This window comes from Parasteatoda tepidariorum, chromosome 2, assembly GCF_043381705.1.
Source record: "Parasteatoda tepidariorum isolate YZ-2023 chromosome 2, CAS_Ptep_4.0, whole genome shotgun sequence".
Taxonomy (NCBI): domain Eukaryota; kingdom Metazoa; phylum Arthropoda; class Arachnida; order Araneae; family Theridiidae; genus Parasteatoda; species Parasteatoda tepidariorum.
The window spans coordinates 16833163-16856167 of record NC_092205.1 but is presented as its reverse complement, the minus strand read 5'-3'; the positions used below and the strand labels follow the sequence as shown (position 1 = coordinate 16856167).

The 23005-nt window shown below is 29.1% G+C and overlaps 1 protein-coding gene and 1 long non-coding RNA gene across 2 annotated transcripts in view; one reads left to right on the top strand and one right to left on the bottom strand.

Moving 5' to 3' along the window:
- The window catches only part of LOC110281933 (uncharacterized), an 18819-nt gene extending 4025 nt beyond the window's left edge, over positions 1-14794 (bottom strand). The window contains exons 1-4 of the mRNA XM_043050305.2: positions 14618-14794; positions 6666-6816; positions 3351-3524; positions 1896-2084 (exon numbers count right to left, since the gene is read on the bottom strand). Coding sequence (XP_042906239.1) covers positions 1896-2084; positions 3351-3524; positions 6666-6816; positions 14618-14625 — 522 coding nt within the window. The 5' untranslated portion in view covers positions 14626-14794. The remainder of the gene's footprint in view (positions 1-1895; positions 2085-3350; positions 3525-6665; positions 6817-14617) is intronic.
- Positions 14795-16324: 1530 nt separating this feature from the next.
- On the top strand, positions 16325-16576 carry LOC139424945 (uncharacterized). The gene is made up of 2 exons (XR_011636092.1): positions 16325-16480; positions 16525-16576. It is a non-coding gene; the product is annotated as an uncharacterized lncRNA (long non-coding RNA).
- Positions 16577-23005: the final 6429 nt, after the last annotated feature.

Sequence of the window (23005 nt, the reverse complement as noted above, 5' to 3'; positions counted from 1 at the left end):
TGATGCGTTATATATGTAATTTAACAATTAATAATAATATGTGGAAACATTCTAATTGATGAATAATCATATAAAAGCAAAGCTATATAAGCTCTGATGTTTTGATGTGTGGTTTCTAAACACAATTAAAAATTCCTCACTGTGCTTTAGAGGCTCGAAGAGAAGAAAAATACATTTAAATTTCCTTAGTTAAAAAAACATTCAGGTACAATACTACCATCGGAATACTACCGATGAATCTATGGAACGAAATAGTACAGATATAGAATACTGCCATCGGAATTTCGCTTTGATATTTGAGGTCTTCGTCCTTTTTTTTTTTAATGAGTGGTTCTGAAAGTAGTTAAAAATTCCTCACTGTACTTTAAAAGTTCGAAGGGAGAAAAATAAATTTTCTTTAAAGTTATATTTCTTTAATTAGAGGTAAATCCATCTTCTTTCTTTAATTTAAACATACCTACTAGGGTCCTACCCTCCTCCCTCCCCATGCTCCATTTCCCGTGATTGCAAACCGCTACAACATAATATTCATCATTAAAACAATAAAAGTAAAAAAATTTTCACCGAAAAATAACTAATTTTTCGAACAAATTAGAACTTCGATCAAATCTGGGGTTATAGTTTGATTTGTGACTCGTTCATTAAAAATGGCCCTTTTCAGCTCGTCAAATTTAAATTTCTTATTTAGATTTCTTTGGGCTGCTGAGTGGATTTCATTGTAATTTAAGATAAATTTGACAATTTATAATACTGGTCAGTTTCTTTTATTAAATTAGGTTCACACATTTTTATCGTATATTTCAAATCTAAGTTTATATCAAAATAAAATGTACAAACTATTTTTCTAAAAGAGTTTTTTTTTTCGATATAAGATTTAATCATGAAAAATTTTGTCGAAAAATTTAAAAATAATCCTATAAAAGCAAAATTTTGCAGTTTTTCTTATTTTAGAAATGAAATTTATAACATATTTTAAGAAATGCTTGAAAGGAAATGTCTTACATTAATTAACAATGCCTATCAGCAGTTTTCTTAAACGCTTATGAAAACGTGGCCACTGTTATATATACTGTAACTGACCACTGGCTAGTAGTAAAATTTCCTCATTTTGTCCTATACAGAGCTGCTATAGTGTCGAAAATATTATCAGGAATGTATGTTATAACACTCGCGAAGAGCTTTCTGCCAGACATATTAGAGCTTTAAAAAAAAGAGCCCGCAAAGTGCTGCAAAATATGGTTGTATATTTGTCAGAAATATGGACAACCAACACAATCTTTCAACGCAACCCATATTTAAAAAAATAGATTTTGTACGGCAAAACTTTTTAGTTTTCTATAAGTTAGTTTTTTAAAACGGAAATGTTTAAATTCCTTTTTGAATGGAAATTCTTCTTTGAAAAACTAAACAAAAAATTTTACCCATTGGAAAAATAGGCATTTTCACAGATTTTTCATGTCCATATACATTTGACTCGATCAACTTACCCATAATCACAAATAAGAGTTATAAAAGTATATGAAAAATCAAGCTCATATAATCATGAATTAAAATGTAGTTCCAAAAGGTCAACCAAACAACTGCTGTCGCCATAGCAACGCATGCAATGACGAAGCATGCGCACTGTTTACTATTACTCTTGAACACAGTTGAAAAGTGCGATAACGTCCAAATAAGGTGCACACGCTATCAAACCCAAAATAACACCTATTTTGCCAATGGGTAATAAGCAATGAAAAATAACAATTGCACAGTTAAATCAACGGGAAAAGACACATCCCCGCACCGAAAATTTGCTACATCTATACTGCCCTATATTTAATCGTTGGATATGCAACCAGATGGTTAACATTTCAATTCAGTTTTATAAGTTGAATTTAATAATAATAACTTACTGCTTCATCTGGAACTCGTTCATACACAAAATCACTGAAGAACTTCACAGCCTCTTGTTTTGTAGAAACTTTGGGCATGTTCAAGATAGCTTGTTCGTGTAATGAAAATACCAACCTTATAAAGTCTAAAATACCTTTATGTACTAAAACACCAACATCTTCGATAACTATTTTTTCAACTTTAGCGGGCTGAAAAAAATAATATTGTAAGTTGAAATCTGTAGGAGTCACAAAAAGTTAAAGGTTTTTTGTGAAAGAAATTTTGATATCAATCTACAATTTTTAAATTTTGAAGAATTAGGATGTCTGTTAATTTATGAAATAAACTTTGTATGGTGATCTATTCATTCGATTATGTGTAGTTTCGAAATAGAAACAAAATAGTAGCACAAGCTTTTTATTATTAGGATTTATGTTGCAGAAATAAGATCATAATATATTAATAATATACATATTGGATCGGAAATCACAATGCTTTTTCAAAAGCTAGAAAGGTAAGTAGCACATCCATATGAATAAGCAAATTTGTACGACCTTTATTTTCACATGGGTATTTTTTATTAATGTTAATGGGATAAAAATATGTTAATGGACATTAAACGGAAAGTAAAAAGTCATACAGCGGTGAGAACAAAAATAAATAAATAAATAGTCTTACAAAAAAATAACTTTAAATTAGAGTTACAAAAATATTTATAGAAAAACAATACCTTTATTACTTTTATTATTTTTATGCGGATGACAAAAAAGAAAAAAATCAATACCGACATGCTGGAAAATGAGGAATTATTGTTTTGAATAAATATATATTAATGATTAAAACACGGATTGTTTATGATAAAGCTGTTATATAGTAGAATATATAGGCGTGCGGTTGTAGTTCTAGTTGGAGTAACTCTCCTTCGCTGTAATTCAGCCGCTCTTGTAGCATCCTTTGTTTCACAGTCTAATTTAATAACTCTTGAGATTGTCGAATGAGAGTTGCATTTTTTTAACAGTCAAAACTATTGAAGAAGCTAAAATAAATGTTCCATATTTTCTTTTCTTTCGGTAACTGAAGATCCGGAGCCATTCTTTAACTTCCAGAGGAATGGGACAATTGACTGAATTTCCTTTTTGTTGCCCATTTTATTAGAATCTGTGACGCATTACTTCAGTACTTTACAAGAGAAATTTCGAATAATCTCAGCAATGACATGTGTGTATGGACTAATATACTTAAGAACAATTCACAATTATGTCCTTACAACCAATGAATCCGAAAAATACGAATGAATCCGAAAAAATTAAAAAATTAATAAAATTCCGGATTTTCATTTTTTATCCGGTTTCTTATTATTTATATTCTTATTATTATATTTCTTTTCTCCCCTTTCNCAATATTTTATTTAGGTCCCTACAGTATCGTTATAGACAGGTTTTACTGTATATAGTTTTGTAGTGGGTAATACTTACTATTTTTAAAGCTGTCTTCATGCTTGTTATCCCTCCCATACTATGGCCTACAATTGTGACTTTCTCAGCTGCAATTTGTTCTATAAAATGTATGAGGTCCACTGCATTTAAATCAAAATTAAATTCATCGCTCCAGTCACTATCACCATGGTTTCTGGCATCTACTGTATATACCTGCAAATTTCAACACACTATGAGCTTATTTGCAATTAAATACAATAAATTTGTTTAAAAATTAATTTTAATTTTTTAGAAGTATTCCTATGCGCGTAGTGTGCTATAAGTTTTGAATTTGTGCTTCACCCTTGGGTAAATTTAAATTTAAATACGAAAACAAAATGGCAGATTTTTCAAAGCAATGATTGTACTTAAAAGCATTTCACCTCAAAATAAGAACTCAAAGGGGGGTAGCCGTATTAAATAAGAACCTTTTTCTCTGGATTTTACGAATCATTTACAAAGTATACTGCACACTTAAAAAGGATAGAATAACAACTACTACTACTATTGTTCCATTGTCAGCACAGAAAAGTATCAGAGGGATTCAATTTCGTGGTAGAGAATCGTTAAAGTGGCACGATCTTGTTTAAGAGTATATACAAGATACAATGCAATCTACAGGATACAATCCCAACAATACACGATGTTCCCCAGTGACGGTGAACTGCATAAATAACTATTGGGCCATCAATTGATTTCTTACATCATATGTGAATTTAAAAAAACATTGAAATTACAGAAATTCGTTTTAATTAATCTTGGATTATTTGTTTAACTTGAATTTTTTTGCAGATGTTAAAGAAAATAAACTTAAAGCAAAAATCATTTTCTCTTCTCAGAACCTAAGTAACTTCTTCCTATTGTAAATGAACATTGATGAATAAGCAAACTTTAAAGCTTCTGCTGCATTGTAGTATTTCTCTTCTGTTTGTTTATTTGTTTAATATAGTTGCCAATCAATAAATTAGTTCCCAAGTATACCAGTTATATTTCTTGTTTTGCAGACTTGGTTTGTGACACGTCTTACTTAACTCTTCTCAATTGGAAACGATACTATAGTTACAATGCTATAGCATATATGGTAATAATACTATGGTAACAGCTATGGTAACAATCGTAAATGTTTTATGCAATACATGGGTCATCTAACTTTACATTCAACTTTACTCTATATTTTATAGATGATTTATGACGTCAATTATGTTCAACATTACAAATAAGATAAAAAATTAAATACATAGTTCTCAATCAATAAATAAACTTAGTTTCCAAGTATATCTATAATATTTCTGTTTTCGCAGTCTTGATCTGTGATACCTTCTAATTAATTCTTCTCACATGGTAACGTCATTAAAGTTATAATGCTGTAGCATATATGGTAATAATACTATGGTAACAGCTATGGTAAATTTTTTTTAATGTTTTATGCAATACACGGGTCATTTAACTTTACATTCAACTTTACTCTATGTTTCATAGATGATTTACGACGTCAATTCTGCTCAGCATAACAAATAAGATAAAAAATAAAACGATGAATATAAACTGGGACTTTATTTGCATTTGATTAATATTGGTTTATTATTTATGTATTAAATAAACTTTGAAAAATATTGTTGCTTATTATTAAAATCATGAGCTGCTTATGTAAATGCTAATGAATGTGCTAATATGCAAATGAATTTCTGAAAATTTATTTTAGCAAATAAATAGTTCAGAAAAGAGCCACTAGATGTACATATTTAGTACATTAGTGGCCTTTAGTAACATTAGTAATTTAGTTCATATCATTGTGAATTGTCACATTTTCCTTACAGCTTAGCTAATCAGATCTTCTAACTTGAATCCTTCATATGGTACTTGTTTACTATTTTTTTAAACGATCTTAACAGCAAACTTAACTCTGTGCTTGCGTCTATCAATGTACTGTACAACTCTGTAGCTTTGAGTTTTGAACCCAACCAAGAAGAAAAGGGACTCCTGGATCAAACGTTAGGACAAACTAGCCGTTATATTTTGATGGAACTTTTGACGTTGCATTCAGAGGAAAAACTCCTAAGGTTAGACCGATGACAAAGGGATTTTAACTCATGGTCCGTCTACAACTTAGGATATTTTTCTTCAGCACGGTTGTCGGTGCGAGTCAGAAGCAGAATAAATTTAGCCACCAACAACTAGCCGCCGCTGGGTCGCGAATCTGGATCACCTCATTGGGAGGCGATCGCTCTATCCCCTGAGCCATCTCGGTGCTGTGGGTTTTTGATGTGGGAATGCAAGATTACAAAACAAAAATGTGCAATATTGGTCTATTGATTCCAATCTTACTCCCTTTGAAATTTAACTTGACACCTTTCTTTTCAAGTTTTAGAAAAGTGGAAATTTTATCAGTATATTGCAGTTTTTTTTCCAAGTGTATTCTGATTATTGATGTTTAAAGGTAACATTTCATTGCCAGGTATGCCTATACTGGTGGGTACTTTTATATATATCGCACTAGAGCTTCAGAATGTGCTAATGGCGACGGTCTGGGAATCCCCGGTGTTGATCCGAAGTCATGCCATCACAATTTTTATACTCTGCAGAGGGGATGGTTCCCTCATTTTGGTAGCTCGATGACCAGCGACTACCTGAGTAGAGTTTTTTTACGATAGAACAGCTTAAAGAGGAACGAGAACACGCAACCTTCGGTCCCTACGCACGCTGATAAAAGTGGCCCGCTTACTGACCTCAGCCTCTGGTGTTTTACTTAGGTTTTCTACTGGGAACCGTATCTTTATGATCAGCCCAGCAGGACATTTCATATACTGACATATTTTCCATTTTAAGTTGTTGGAAGTTCTTGACCACCGAGAGATAAAAAAGAAATTATCAACTAACTTCTAAAGAATGATAAAAAAATGAACATATAAAAATAAATTATTACAAAAGGCGTGGCAAATTAAAAGCTTTTTGTATTAGAATTGTAATATTTCATTTCCAATTTTTTAAATCTGAAATCGAAAATAGATTTTGTCTGCTGTATATATTTCAGGGAAAACGCCAACATGCATACGTTACCTTTCTCCATCAGCATATGCTACGCACCATCCACCCTTACATATGGATGCAGCTTGGATTTAAAGGCCTGGACTCACGATTGTTGCTTTGTAATCTTGCTTCCAAACATACATTAATTTCAATGATTGAATATGCAATTTCGTATATCAAAATGTAACAAAGAGTGGTGAACATCACATTGAGCACTTTTCATAAACTTGATTTTCAGCAAAAAATTTATACATTCCAAGTTTTTAAAACATTCAATATTTAGCATACCCTTCTATGAGTGGCTTCAGCTACTTTTTGTGGAATATCATCCCAGTGTTCTTTACAGCCACCTAAACCATGCAATATTATTATGGGATTATTCCTTTCGACATTCTGGCCAGCTTCAAAGACTTTGAAAGCTAATGTTACCGGCTTGCAGCTAGAAAAATCGGAATGTTAATTTTGATGCGTATTTTCTTTCAATCTATATTAATAAAACAGAATGTTAATATGTATGACTGCATGGTATATGAGCAATTCTACAAATAAGCGTCAATTAGGCGGCCAAGAAAAAAAAAAGGGGGGGGCACGCTATATCTACATGAATTTTCTTTTTTACACCCTAAAAAAGCAAGACAAAATCGTGAACATGAAATTTTTTCTTTGTGACATACTTTAAATAACAAAATACCAATTTTAAATTTTTCCCGATTTTTTCAATTTACGAACTTTGATTAAAATTTTTTATTTTTGTTTTTATTACTAAAATATAATCTTGTAGTATAAAATCTATATAAATACATGTTATAGAGACATTATATGCTATTATTTGTATTATAATAAAAAGAATAACTTACTTTAGTTTCAAATAAATAAAATTTTAATTTATTAATAGTGTTAAAACCTAGTTGATAAAACGATTTTTACATAAATATAATATTATTATAATGTCTCTCTGAAATGTATTTATAGAGATTTCATTCTAGAAGATTACATTTTAGTATAAAAAACAAAAACAAAAAAATTTAATCAAAGTTCGTAAATTGAAAAAATCGGGAAAAATTTAAAATTGGTATTTTGTCATTTAAGACATGTTACAAAGAAAAAATTTCATGTTCACGATTTTTTCTTGATTTTTTAGGGTGTAAAAAAGAAGAAAATTCATGTAGAAATAGCGTGTCCCCCCCCCCCCAAAAAGGTTTTTTTTTTGGCCGCCTAATTGGCGTTTATTTGTAGAATTGCTCATATATAACCGAGATTCTGAATCGATCCTCGATTGATTCTGAATTAAATATGTTCGATTCGGTAAATATGTTCGACAACTCATTAAGAAACTTCTTTTACACGAATCAGATAGAAACAGTAGAAAATTAAAAATGTTGTTGGATTTAGTGTATGATGTTACGAAACTTTCTTACAATTCTTATACCTATATATATAAAGCAAAATATTTAGTTGTATGTACATACAGTGGGCAAAATAACAAAAACAGATCACGAGGAATAACTTATGATCTCAAAATCGGATCTTCACATTCCAGAATTTAATCTTAAACGTTCAAGGAAATAACCTCCAATTTTTCCAATTAATTAATGTAGACGAAATTTTTAGTTACGAAATCAGATACAAAAAGTACTTCCTTTGAATAAACATTCTTTTTTATCGACGAATTGGAATTTTGACACGTTAATCTCGGAAATACTGCCCCAAAAGTTTGGTCAGGACAGCACTCCAAAGTTTGGACTCCTTGATGTTAATTTTATTATTTGCGCATTTCACCATACCTCGAGTAATTTTTAAGTGAATTTAAAGTAGTTTGCACACAATTTCAAAATTCATTTCGCCAAAAATAATTCCATGCAAAAAAAAAAGAAAAAAGGTTTCGATTGAGTATTTACTATTTGGTATTATTTTATTTAATAGTAGTTGAAATAAATTTAAATTGCAAGGTATAATATGTTTTCCTTCATTTCAAAGAATGCAATTTTAAATGTCTAAGCACAAAATTTGAGCGAAATCGGTCTAATTTTTTCTGAGAAATGGAATTTTGAAAAAGTCGTATTTTTAAAATTAGATTACCCAGGAACAATTCGAGAGATTTTGTACACATTTTGTATTTTGCCATGTAAAAATACAATCTTTAAAATGGGGTAAAAATTATATGTATTAAAGTTTATAATATCACATTTAAGTTAGCATTACTGGCGTTAATAATAATTTTACGATTGCTTAAGGCATTCGAAATACTCAATACTAATATTATTTTTTTCACCATGAATGATTATAAAAATATTAGGTTGTTACTAATTATTTTCGAGAATTAGAGTTAAATAGTATTGGTAATAAACACAAATTAAAATAAAATATAGTTTTGTATTAAAATGCTTAATTAATACTTGGAGAAAAGGTACTTTTTTGCACATATAAACCGTAAAAAATTGATTTGACGCTTATTGACACTGATAAAATTGTATACTTATTCATCTTCAAAACAATAAAAAATCTCCTTATCAACGCCAAAGTAGGAGTTAATGTTAGTAAGAGGTAGGAACTACTAATAAAATATTCATTTGTGTGTTGTTTAATAAATTTAAACTGTACTATATGTACAGGTATGAAGATACTTCTGTGGAAATAGATTTCTACAGCACACGGAAAGGGATATGTATAAAAGAAAAATGTTGATAATTTTAATTTTTGACTGTTAAAATTTGACATCAAGCAACAGTATTATGCCAAATAATACTGAATACAATTTTCTTTATTTTAAAGCAAGGAACTTCTAAAAACACAATTTTATATGATATCATAAAACCTTTCAGAAGAGCATAAGTAAGAGATAGGAACCGGAAAAACTTGTTGATTATGGTAATTTTTGACTTATCTCGAACAATAGCATTATTCCAAATGATGCTGAATATAACTAATCTTTATTTTGAAAGAATGAACTTTGAAAAATATGTTTTGCTTAGCCTGATAACATAAAGCAACCGGGAAGAGAATGATAAAAATGAGAAACGGAATTGTTTTACCTTAATTAATAGTGTCGGTGTATGCATTTCAGTTTTAGAGTTTGATTTTGTAGTACTGATTAATACAGATTTTGTAGTGCTGATTAATACAGATTTATTAATCATTTATTTGTTTTTCCATCCTGTACGAAAAAAGGATGTTCAGTTAATTTTATATAAAGTTTTATGTAATTCAGTTAATTTGATATAATTCAGTTAATTTTCTTATTTTTATTACTTGTTGGGGTCCTGGTAGCTTCATGTTATCAGGTTAACTTTTTCGAGAGAATAATCTTTATGTGAACTTTCCTTTTAAATTTTTTTCTGGGAGTCTTTTCCTTTAATTTTATTATTTCATTACGCAATATTTTCAATCTACAATTCATTTGAAATAGTTATTTTCAGATTTATTTGCCCTTATTTTAATTTGATATTTTAATAATTTTAAATATAATTACTCTGTACATTTTAGTTTCAATTTAGTGTTTTATGATAGGTGGGGAGACAACAAACTTCAAATAATTCCAAATCGGATTTATCAATTTACTCCTAACCTATAATAATAAACAAGAATTTAAAAATATATTTTATTAAAGAAAATTGTAAAATGGGAAGAAAAAGTGTAGCATAAAAGTTACACAACAGTCCATAAATGTATAATTTATTAAAATAAAAGTGTCCCTTAATCCATTCTTTTTGAAAATGGGATAAGCCCATTGAACAAAATATTTAAGGGTTAGAGTTTGAATGAATATGAAAATATTGGCAAGGGTTAATCAATTTATGTAATTTTCATATAACAATAATATGATTGATTAAAATATAAAATGCAGTAGTGATTACTCAATTCGTAAAAGAAATATTTTTAGTTGCAATTATACCTATTCCTTTTTCAATATTCTATTTTACAAAAAATAAATAATATAAGAAGATAGGTAAATTGTTTTTTTTATATACATTGGCTGTACTTAGATGCTGTTATAATATTTCTTAATAAAATAATATTTTATTAAAAAATATTATTTTTTGATGTAAAACAATGATTAAATATAGACATGTTATGAATATTTATTAATAATAACAATTTAGTTTTAATGGTAAATAGGTGTTATATTAGGCAATGAACTTTTGACATTAGTCTTGACCTTTTATAAAATGACAAATAAGTAATCTTGCTGAGATCTTATAACTTATTGTTTTTTGAAAATTTGCTTTGATACAATTATATTATTTTGAATTATATGGATGCTGCAATTGATTATTACAGGCAACAGAATTCAAGCAGTTGGACTTGTGAAAGAATACTAAACAAAATCAGATAAATCGCATCGAATTATGGATTAGTGCAAAAAATAGCCAACTCGCGAAATGCGTGCTCACATAGGCAGTGACGCCGGAAGAACGATTATTTCCAATCGATATAGTATATTAAAAACGCATATAAAATGTTTTTTTTTTCTTTTAACTTTTGATAATTAGAAATGGATTTATTCCACTTTTTAAAAAAAACATTCTTGTGACAGTAGTTTTAGCTAAAAACATTTCGATAATTTTAACTTGAAATCATGCTTTATTGAATCTATGATTATGAATATACAAAAAAATGAATAATCTTATCTTATCTTATCTAAATTATTTCACTGAAATTACTATTAACTCCTTTTTTTCTCAAAATTACACCAATAAAATTTTGCAATCTGCATTTTTCAAAAAGTAATAACTGTTACACAAACATCTCTTTATAGAGTTTCAATCAATATCATTGTTTTAAGCTGTACGTTTAAAAGAAAATTCTTTATCGTCATCCAAATCGGTTTTCGTAAGTTTAAATTTTAATATAATTTAAATTTAAAAGTCTAAAAACAACAAATGTGCAGTTTTAAATTACTTATACAGAGCAGCAAACCGCATAGTTTTATTGGTTTATTATAAAGTTTTTTTTTTAAAAAATCTATAGAATTTCTAAAAATGATCAAGCTCTATTCATCGTAATCTATTTTTCCTAATCTTATCTCTTTTATTTGTTTCTCAAATAACTCTCCATCATAAGATGCTTATTGAGTAAAAAACATTTCGAAAAAATGCAAATAAAAAATTTGACCTAGATTCCAAGATGAAGATGGAAAAAGCCTCGTCTCTTATTATTGCTTAAAAATACTTCACAACGCGTTTTATTATTATTTTTTATGCGACTACATTTAAACAGCTAATATTATACTTTTTATATTAAAAAAAAAAACAGGCGCCTCAAGTTTATGCGATTTCTCCACTTTCCATTTTTACTCTCTCCGTTTCCATGGTTTCAGCAAATGTTTCTTTTTTTCCTGACTGGAAACAAAATTAAAAAAAATTAAACTTGCGAAAGAGTCAAATCAGGTAAATTACATCGAAATTGATGCAAAAAAATAGCGTGTATTCTCATATATACGCTTGTTCTCAGACTGTGAAGCCTAACGAGTGATATTTTCAATAGATGCAGTAATTTGAAAAAACATATAAAATATTGTTTTATCTTTTGATAATTAGAAATGGATTTATTCCGCTATAAAAATAAGTATTTTTGCGTCAATAGTTTTGCTAAAATTACAATTACCACATTTTTTTTCTTCGAAAGTTAACCTATCGTATTTTCAAAAATATCGATTCATTTGATTAGAGGCGTTTTCTACTGTCGAAAGAGACGAACTGTCGAAGGACAGGTGGGAAAATTCTGAATATGCTTTTAATACCCTTTATTTAATATTCACCAGCTGAAAAGGAATATTTACTTTATTTGGCATAATCTTTGGAAACATGTAAAATACAAGGTTATCATCCAGTTAACAGTTCAGATACAAGGCTTATGGTATTTTTGATTCTCAATTTTTTTATACAATTATAACAATTAAATTTTACAATCAGCATTTTTTAAAAATAATTTAGTATTACACAATTGTCTTTTTGTAGAGTTTTGATCAATATGTTTGTTTTTAAGTCATTTACGATAAAAACAAGTTCTTTAACATCATCCAAAGGTTAAACTGTAATAAATTTTATATTAAAAATCTAAAAACATACGAATGTGTAATTTTAAATTACTTAAACAGAACCACAAATGGCATAGTTTTATTGGCTTAAGTAGTCTTTACAAAATATATAGAAGTTCTAAAAATTATCAAGCGCTATTCATCCTAATCCATTTTTCAAATGTATTATAGCATTGGCAAATAACTTTCATCACAAAATGCTTATTGAGTACAAAAAAATATCAAAGAAATTGCAAATCAAAAATAAATTTAAACTGGAATCCTAGATGAGCATGGAAAATGTCTCTTATTATTGTTTAAATATACTTAACAACTCCTTTTATTATTTTTTTATGAGAATATATTTAAACAACTGATATTATACTCTGTATAGAAAAAAAGGTGTCTCAAGATTATGCGATTTCTTCACTCTTCATTTTTTTCTCTCTCCGTTTCCGTGGTGTCAGCAAATATTTCTTTTCTTTCCAAGCCAATATAATCCCAACTTCTTACTACAGTGAAGAAAAAGCAAGTTTTGCCAAAACTATTGAAACGGAGAGGGTTAAGGTGTTGATAGTCGCATAATATAGAAAAGCCTATTCTATTTAAGAAGACTGTAGTAATTGAATGTTGATTCATATAAAATAAATATTCTAAAAGCGATGCTTTTCAACACTTCATTTAAATGTACAAATGGCAAATTTCTTTAACAAGACTCCAAAATAAAAACAATAAAACTTGTTTTTTTCCCTCACATACAACCGTTATATTAACAAACATAGACAACTTTAGTTAAGCATTAAAGACTAACAAGTTTTTAAACTAATTTTTTTTAACTCCTTAAGGGAATTTTATTATTTCATTTAACTTCTGTTTTTATTATTGGTTTTTGATTAGATTAACATATTCTTTCTAATAGCCAGAAAACCGTGACTTCATCGTTGTTAAGGTACTGGGCTGACAGAGTGAGCCACTGCGGTTCCATCACCGGTCGTGATTTAAAAATCACTCAACTTCATATTGATTGGTACCAGACTTTTCAGGGAAGTAAAAGCGGTCGGTGTGCAATACATAGTACATTGTAACAATCATGCCGTCGGTCTCGAAATTGTAGACTTCTACATTGATGGCTCAACACGCCGGGCTTACAATGGAAATTTTCTGGAATTCTTTGCATTAGTTAAGCAGAAAGGTTAGGCCTAAATAGCTTAGAAATTGTTCACGTCTGTTGGTAGCCAGCCAGCTACAATGAGTTGCTGAATAAATTTTTTAACCAAAATGTATGTGGTTTAATTTACGCATGCTTATATTTCTTTTCTTCACATAACCGGTATATGCATTTTTTTTAAATAGATCATAATCAAAAAAAATATCTCAAAGTTTTGTTTTGCAATTTGTTTCGAAAAATGTAAATTTCTTTAAAAAATAAATGTTATTTTAATTGCGAAATTTACTATAGTTAGTTGTTTTAGGTATTGTTATAGTTTCAAGAAACTTCAATAGTTGAAATTCTTTGTATGTACACAAATAAAATAATCGTTACACATTTTTCTTTTTAAGAAAATGCGGCAATTTTAACATATTTAAAATTTTCTGAAATTTTTATGACTAAGTGTCGGAATAAGCACTTCACATTTTGTTAGAGACAATGGTTTTTATCATCTATATAATATTAACAGTAAAAAAAAAGTTAAATTTTTAACCAATTTCAATAACATTTTAAATATTTCAAAACTAGAAGCGATATTTAATTTATTAAATCTTGTCAAATTATTTACATCGTGTAACAAGTAAACATTTTTGGCTAACAGAGAATCCTTGTAATAAAACGTGCCGTGTATAGATTAATTGGCATCTATAGCCTTTTTTACTCAAAATTTCTAGTGTTGTATTTTTATCATGGCATTGTTTTTGCTGCAATTTTAAAAAAAAATAATAAAATCGTTAAATACAAATCAGTTTTATTTTTTTTAAAATTACAAATAGAACAAAAACTCAATTATGCATAAAAATTATAAAAATTGTAGTATATGAATATAGTGCATATAAAATAGTGTAAATATAGTGTATATAAATATAAGTTTAACGTTATTTGCACGAATTTACACTAAATTCGTTTATATATATCTATATATATGTATATATATACTATAACCGAATAACACAGCTACATTTAAAGATATAATTAAACTGAATATATATATCTAAAAGAAAGCTTATTTACCTTGCCATGATTTCAAGTAACTTCGAAGCACGATTTCTATTTATATTTCGTGCAATCTAATTTAGGTAAATATATGTCGTTTCTTTGACTACCCCGATGTTTATGACCAGTACAGTGGGAACTCAAGGCGAAAAATCATTTGATAGCTCCATCTACCAAATGCTCTGCTCATTATCATACCCAAAAGAAAATAAAGTAAAAAATAAATTACGTCACGATAAGATTATGCGCTTCAAAAATTATTTCCTGCTTTAAAACAATGGTTCATATTGTTAGTAGAAAACAACATATTTCTCAAACAAATTTACTTTTCTATGAAGAATAAAAATACAAATATTTAAACCATGGTTTGTTTTTATAAAATTTGTCATTTTTTGGGCATTTTAAATTATTTATTTTTAATTTCAGCCTGTTAAAATTAGATTTTTAAAATTTTGCTAATATTAGATATTTCCAGATTCTAAGTGTAAATTTAACGTTAATAGCTATAAAATATGACTTTTTTACTTTTTTTCACAATGAGTTGAATCTTGATCTTCATAGCCTATGAATGCTTATCTCAATTGTCTTGTAATTTTGAACTCAACCCAAAAGACAAGGAACTCTTTTAAAAGTTGAAACAAACTAACCATGGCGGAAGGAACTAACTGGCATTTTCTTTTTATGGATAGGAAAATCAAGAACACATCTCACGTTTGGCCCGACTTCAAGGGGATTAACTCAAGATTCTTCTGCTATTGGGAATATTGTGATCGGTGGAAGTCAGTAACAGAAAACGCATCAACTATCTGTCACTGGGATTCAAACTTAGGTCGTCTGAATGGAAAACTAACAGTTCATCCCCTGATCGATTCCGGTTCAAGTTATGAATTTTAATTTAATATTATAACTGACGTTAAACAACTGACCCCTCTTTATGTTTAACTAAGCAGCTCAATGAGTTAAATATAAAGAGCTCTAGCTCAATGTTTTACTCAACAGTCTTGTAGTTTTGAAACCAACCCAAGCCTTAAACTAACTTCTGAATCAAGCATTGGAACTAACTTGCCTTTGTGGAAGATTCTTTCAGAGAACGGATTAGCATTGGCGTTACACGAGAATTAAAACCCCGAAAACTTTTGAGGCAATGTCCGACGTAAAGGAAATTTAACTTATGATTCGTTTATCACTGGGAATATTTTATTTCATCGCTGTGGTCTTTGCGAGCTGAGAGCAGAACTTGTATCGATCAGCTATTGCTGGGATTCGAACTAAATCACTTCACTGGGGGTGAGTACTATAATCTCTGAGCAAATTTGAGATTGACTACATGAAAATATTCAAGATCAGATAAAAATCTCATGCTTTGGTAAAAAATATTATTTCCCATTGTTATTCTGTTATTCATCTATCCATTCTATAAAACCGATAATATATGGGTCATTCTCACGAAAACTCATTTTTCAGTTCATAAAATCCCAAAAAAGTAAAGTGTAATGGCATTATAAAGAAAGTATATATCCAAAAAATTATACTTAATATTTAAATTAATTAATTTTTTAAATAATTAATTAAGAATTAATTAATTTATAATAATTAAATAATTAATTTAATAAATAAATTAATTAAATAAATTAATTAATTAATTTAATAAATAAATTAATTAAATAAATAAATTAATTAAATAAATAAATTAATTAATTTAATAAATTTATTTATTAATTTATAAATTTATTTTTTAAATTAATTAATAAGTAAATTAATTATTTTCACTATTTAAAAAGTGAGGGAATGACACTAATAGTGAGGGAATGATATTTTATTTTAATACATGTTTTTATCTAAGTTACATCTACCTAAAGTTTGAAAATTATAACATACTAAGTATATCTAATATTTATTATAATTTAGTCTTATATATTTAATAGTTTTTACAGGTTTGGGAAATAAAATTGGCTGGCACGATTGAACAAAAAAAAATTTAATAATATACTCATCTTGAATCATTCCCTCACTTCAGCGTCATTCCCTCACTTTATACACTAGTGAGGGAATGACGAATTCAATAAAATTTAAAAATAACAGTTAGGCCTAATTAATTTCTGAAGTCAATCACATACAATTATATTCATACAAGAAAGCAACATATAATTATCCACTTTCTCGATGAAGTTGTATTTTATTTTACTCTAAAAAATGACATGAGGGAATGACAAATGTAAAAAATTTTACCTGGTTTGATTCATTCAAATTTATTCCACAGCAAAGCTTCTTTAAGTTGAAGATGGAAACATACTGCAATTTTGTTCTATGATGCCAGTTGTTAACTTCTGAAGTTTTTATTAAAATATTTTTATTCTAAGAAGATTGCAGGTGATAAGAACATTGTTGTGAGGGAATGACGCGAAACACTGGGGACAAAGTTTAAAATAGTGCTGTGTTAATATTTTTATCAGAAATTAAATTTAAAATTGATTTTCTGAATTCTATATTTCAGTATTCTGAAATAAAAAACACGAATTTGTAAAAAAAAAAATTTTATTTCAGAAACAATTTTTTTCTTTTTTTAAATCAGCAGTGGGGACAAGTGAGGCAATGACATATCGGTATATTTTAATTACCTAAAATAAATAAAATATAAAAATTGATAATTTTATTTTTATTCTTTTGTCCGCTTGCATTCTGAAGGACACTTTCCCAGATTTTTTTTTCTTCGTAGGCTGTAAAACAAACATATAATATACTGGGGACATGAAAATGACTGTTTTTGTGAGAATGACCCATATATAGATCTTGTTTTAATTGATATGTACTTCACAGCTATATGGAAATTTCATTTGGTGCTAACTCATCGAATGTCCCAATATTCCCAATTTTAAATTTCAGCTTTCGAAGACACAATAGTTATAAATCCTTTATCCTATGTACTGTAAAATATTCGAATAGTCTGTCTTTCTCTCGTGTAAAAATTATTGAGCAAACTACGAAAATTTATAAGATTAGAAAGAATAAAATATGGCTCTAAATTATTGTGTGAAGATATTGGTAAAGCAGGATTAACTGGATAAGACGAAGTGCTTGCCTAACCAAAGACAGGAGTGCATGGAGAAAAAGACTCGAGGCCTTATGTACCAGTTCGGCATGAAGAGAATAAGTAAGTAAATAAGTAATTATTATGTAACCTTCGAGAATAATTAGCGTAATAAAAAATATATCAGCTCGTGTTTAATAAGAGTAGTTCTCTTTTGATATTTCACTGCTCTGCTTTTGTTAAAGCTTATCGTGTTTTAATTTTCCATTGCCAATGCGAGAAATGAAATTCATTAGCTTTGCTACAATATGCACGTCATTCGTATAAGTGCTTTTATGTGTATGCGTTCAAAAAACTAATGGAATACTTTGAGTTAGAATGCAGATTTATGAAAAAAAAATTAAAGCTAAACGATGTAAATAAAGCCCAAACAATGCACACAAAATATAGATACACAAATTAGATTTGTCTATACGGCATGGAGTATACCCTTTCTTCATTTAGATTAAAGTTAAATTTTTAAGCTATTTTTAATAAGGAAGTATTTTTACATGAAGTAGTTTTATTTCCTGAACTTAAAGTATGGAAGTCTGTAATAAATATGTTTGTCTACGTGTTCTTTGTAAAACTTTGTTTAGTAAACGCCTGTGAATTATGTTTTTGTATTGAAAATTTAATCTTAGAAATTTTGATTACGCAATCTAAAGTTATTTCTTAATTTTAAAAATATTTGGTAAATTTTAATTCATCGGTCGGAGGGCTACTAACTCAAAAGATAATATCAGTGATATCAGCTAGTCGGTAATATTAATGCAGCTAGTGATAACAGTGATATCAACAGCCAACTTTCTAAGCTTTGTGGGAAATTTTTTTCTTGTGGTTCTTGTATTTCTTGTGTCCTTTATTAAGTAGATTTCATATAATTATTAAAAAGTAAATTATTTTCCTCACCACCTACACGTAAGTGATCAAAATATTCATAGAAGAACTATTTTGATCTAGTTTTTCTGTGAAGAAGCTTTTAAAATGCTGGAAAAAATAACCAAAATTCTGACAGTTTGTTTTTTGACTGCCTACCACTTATTAAAATATTTTTCAAAAAGGATAGTAGTTGGCAGTCCTATAAAAAAAGTCCATACTAAGGATATCAAATTATTTGCAAGTAAATCAGCCAAATATCAAAAGTATTCGTCAACTGTCGAAAGTCACCGCCAAATGCAAATTTTTTATAATTAATTTATTTCCCATAGAAAACTATTTTAATGTAGTTTGTTTCATGTTCATATTATTTGGGCCCAATTTTAATTGGTTATTTGGCGCATCTATTGAAAATTACCGTAATCGAATAAAAAGTACTAATTTGTTTAGAAAAATTCCTTTTACATAATTTTGAGAATCGATATAAATATATGTTTTTCTTTCACCAAAACACAATTTTATTCGACAAATTTTATCGCATTTGTGAGGTGGCGAATACTTTGCGAGAGCTATTATATGCTATAATGATGGAATATCAAGCCTTCGTCTGAGAATTAGTATTCCTATTGCTATCTGAATCCACAAATTTATTTGATTTAAAATTACGCTTTTCATATTGTATTTTTTAAGTACTAGTGGCGCTGCATATAAGAAAACTACCTTATTTTATTCACATTTCCTACACTTTTCGAGATATTTGACCTTTTCCTTTCCGGCGTTTGGACAACATTTGTATTATAGCTGTAAAGAACTAATCTATTAAAGAGTTAGTGAAGATGGTACACAATGTTAGTTTTCTGAATGAATATTTTGAACGTTTAAAATATTATTATTTTCCTCTGTGTCTTTAAATTATCAGGATTTAAATAAGGATATAAATTCAGTAAATGATTTCCTATCATTTTTCAATTTTTTGTAGCTTATTGTTCTGAATTCACATAAATGTCACTAAGCACTTTTTTTAAACTAAGCTCTTCATTAATGTTTCCTGTTACCTAAATATATAATAGGTAACAGAAAGCTTTATCACGCAATTAAATTATTGACCTTCTTGCCGTTTAAGAGGAAGCATATTTATTTTATTGCTTTATCGGCTACTTTATTTATTTGTCTGGGATTTAAGTAATAAATTATTTTCATTTTTTAATTTAAAATTTTATTTTACAAAGTTTCTTTAGTTACTCACGTCATGAGGAGTATAGAAAGGTTATTTACAAAAAAAAAAAAAAAACTTTTTAAAATGTACAGAATAAAATTATGTTCTGGCATGCATTTTTTTACTGCATCCTCCTTGAATAGATACAAGTAAAGCTTCTGTGAATGGCTAAGGGTATTTTTGTGTACTTCGTGGCTTGCGTCTCTTATACCGAAAAGTTTGGCATTTGGAGAAAATTTCTTGATCTCATATTCGTCTTAAAATAGAATATTTTAAGACTTTAGAATAAGTTTTATTTGTAGACTAGTGTTGAATTTGCATTTGGAAGAAAATGTTTGAATAGGAATTTCTTTCTAGTTTTTTTTATGGCGTTGTACAGAAAGTCTCTAAGAATTTGGTGATTTTAAAATAATACCTAACTTTACAAAAATAAATATCACATTATATATGCTGCACTGAGATTTTTTTTGAAGTATAAATAAAATTTACAGGTAAATGAATTTTGCAGTAAAATGTAAACATATATTTCGCAGCACATAAAAACTGAAAAGATTTTTAATATTCAACTAACTATCGTTAATTAAGATTTTTGAAAAAAAGTTATAATCTAATTCTTATATGTAATATTATATAGTATCATATAATAATGTATCGGATTTTTTAAAAAAGGCGTGAAAGTTCAAAATCAAAAAAATAGAGATTTTAAAAACAATTAGTTTGATTAAGTTCTAATGGTGCAGCTCAGTTTTGAAAAAATCATAGAAAATTAATAAAATATGACAGACAGTGAGGCAGGTGAAACGTCCGTTTCAGTCAGTACGATACCTCTTAAATAAAATAATATTCTGACGTTGTCTCCGAGCAAAACTGTTGCCACGGTTATTTTAAATATTAAATTGTATTGTCAATAATAAATAGCATTTTATAGTGACTGGTTACCATTTTCTATTCTCAAAACCTCATTTTTTTCTGGAATGTCTGTTTTTGTGTAACTTGTGTGAATTATTGAGCATAACTAAAAAATAAGTAGTGTTTAAATTAGTATTACTCACTCGCGACACAGTTTGTTAAATCGTGTGTGCTTGAAATCGTTAAGTACAGTGTCAATTCTGATAAGTCTCAACTAGTGGTCGGAAAAGCTACATTTTTTTTGTAGAAAACTACATTGTAATCACTACATTTAAAAAAAGTAGTTGTAGTTTACTACATTTGTAACAAACTACTTTGGAATTGTAGTGACTAATTCGCTATTGATGTTAAGCGTCTCTTAACTTGTAAAGGATACAGGTTAAAGCAATCCAAATATCAACTTGTGATGGAAAAGGTTTATGTAACACCAATTCCAACAACATCAGCTAGAGGGCCGGGATAGCCTGGTCAGTAGGGCGCTGGGCCCATATCCAAGAGGTCGTGGGTTCGATCCTCGCCGGCCGAAGACTCCCCGTGTAGGAAATGGTGACTGATGCACGTTAAATCTGTCGAGTCTCAAAGTCCTCCATGTTCCCACAACTAATCAATACTTCTGGGGGTACTGATCCAGGAGTTTCCTTGTTTTCTGGATTGGTTCAAAATTACAAGGCTACGGAGTTGAACGTAAGCAGTCGTAAACCCATGAAATTGGGTCGGCTGTTCAACGACGGTTATAAAATAAAATAAAAATAAAACATCAGCTAGAGAGTCGTGGTGGCTCAGAGGATAGAACTCTCGTCTCCCAATGATGATAACTGGGTTCAAATCCCAGCAATGACGGGTCAATATGAATTCCGCACCAGGATTGCATCGCTGACGTAAAATATTCTCGGTGGTAGACGAAACCTAGGCAGGATTTCCTTTGCCGTTGAGCTAACCGTGGGTGGTTTTCCTTACCGTATAACGCAAATGCGAGTTAGTTCTATCAAAAAATCCTCCACTGAGGCAAATTTCTCCTAATACTTGATTCAGGAACTCCTTTGTCTTCTAAATTGAGTTCAGAATTATATAGCTACGGAGTTGAACATTGGTAGTCGTAAACTCAAAAAATGTTCAACGACGGTAAAAAAATAAAATAAACAATATCTAGAAGCTGTTGTAAAAGACATTGAAATAAGTTACATATTGAACTTCCGAATGGAACGGGTATATCCCTGTGATAAGTCCCTGGGTGCACAAATTGAACATTTGTACCACGTAGCGTCTCGGAAACTTGATAAACGTCTGTATCTTTCCATGCATTAACCATTTTTGTGCTTCATATACATAATAAGCAGACTTTTTCGTAAATGAAAAAAAAAAAGGAAATTGAATGAATCACTTAGGCTAACACTGTAAACCTTACAATTATTTTTACTAAATCTAAAAAAAAAAATAAAAAAAATACTCATTTGCTTTTGAGGCAGATGATCAAATGCATAGTTTGCTAAGATCTCTTTTGCTTCGTCCATTGATGAATTTGCATGTATCCTTTGCATACCTTCCTTTGCTAGTGTGAAAATTTCGGCGAAGTTGATATTAATGTATTGCTGTATCTTCTGATGGGCATTTCTTCCACTACTAACTTTTCCACCCGATCTGGCTATCAGGAAAAATTGATAATTTGAGTTGTATTTTCTCTATTTAATATAGGAAAAGGTTCTGTATTTCAATCTATTTTTATTTTGGAGTGGCATTATGTCTCCAATGCTTATATCTCAGCACGGTTTTCTAGCGTCATCTAGATAAACATGTGTCGATAAACATGTCTAGATAAACTTGTCGACAGGCAGAAAGTGTGTGAAAGGAGAGCCGTAAAGGGATACAAATAAAGTTCTCTTCCAAATAATAAGAAATAAATATTTTCATTTACAGTATTTCTATTTATTGCGAAAGTACTTTGTGAAACATCTCACTCTATCTTTGCGAGACATTTCATATTTTTGGTTCGTTATGAAAGTCCGCTTAATGATGACAAAGGATTTTGCAGGCTTAAGTACTTATTTTCGTCATCTAAGGATTAAGTATGTATTAAAAATAAAATATGAAAATATACACAATCTACCTGACATTTAAATTCTGGAGCTCTACTGCTTCCTTCTAGTTCATACTGTCTTTACATTCTAAACTCATCTAAGTTCAAGCTAATACTAAAAAGAAAATTATTTTTCTCACCAGAAAAAGTCCTTCCCTCCACCCCCAATGTAAAGGAACTACACTTCCCGTGTCCCTCACCCTCTGGTCAGGGGTCAATAGAACGCGTGGGAGAGGAATCAGGATCCTGACATACTTATTT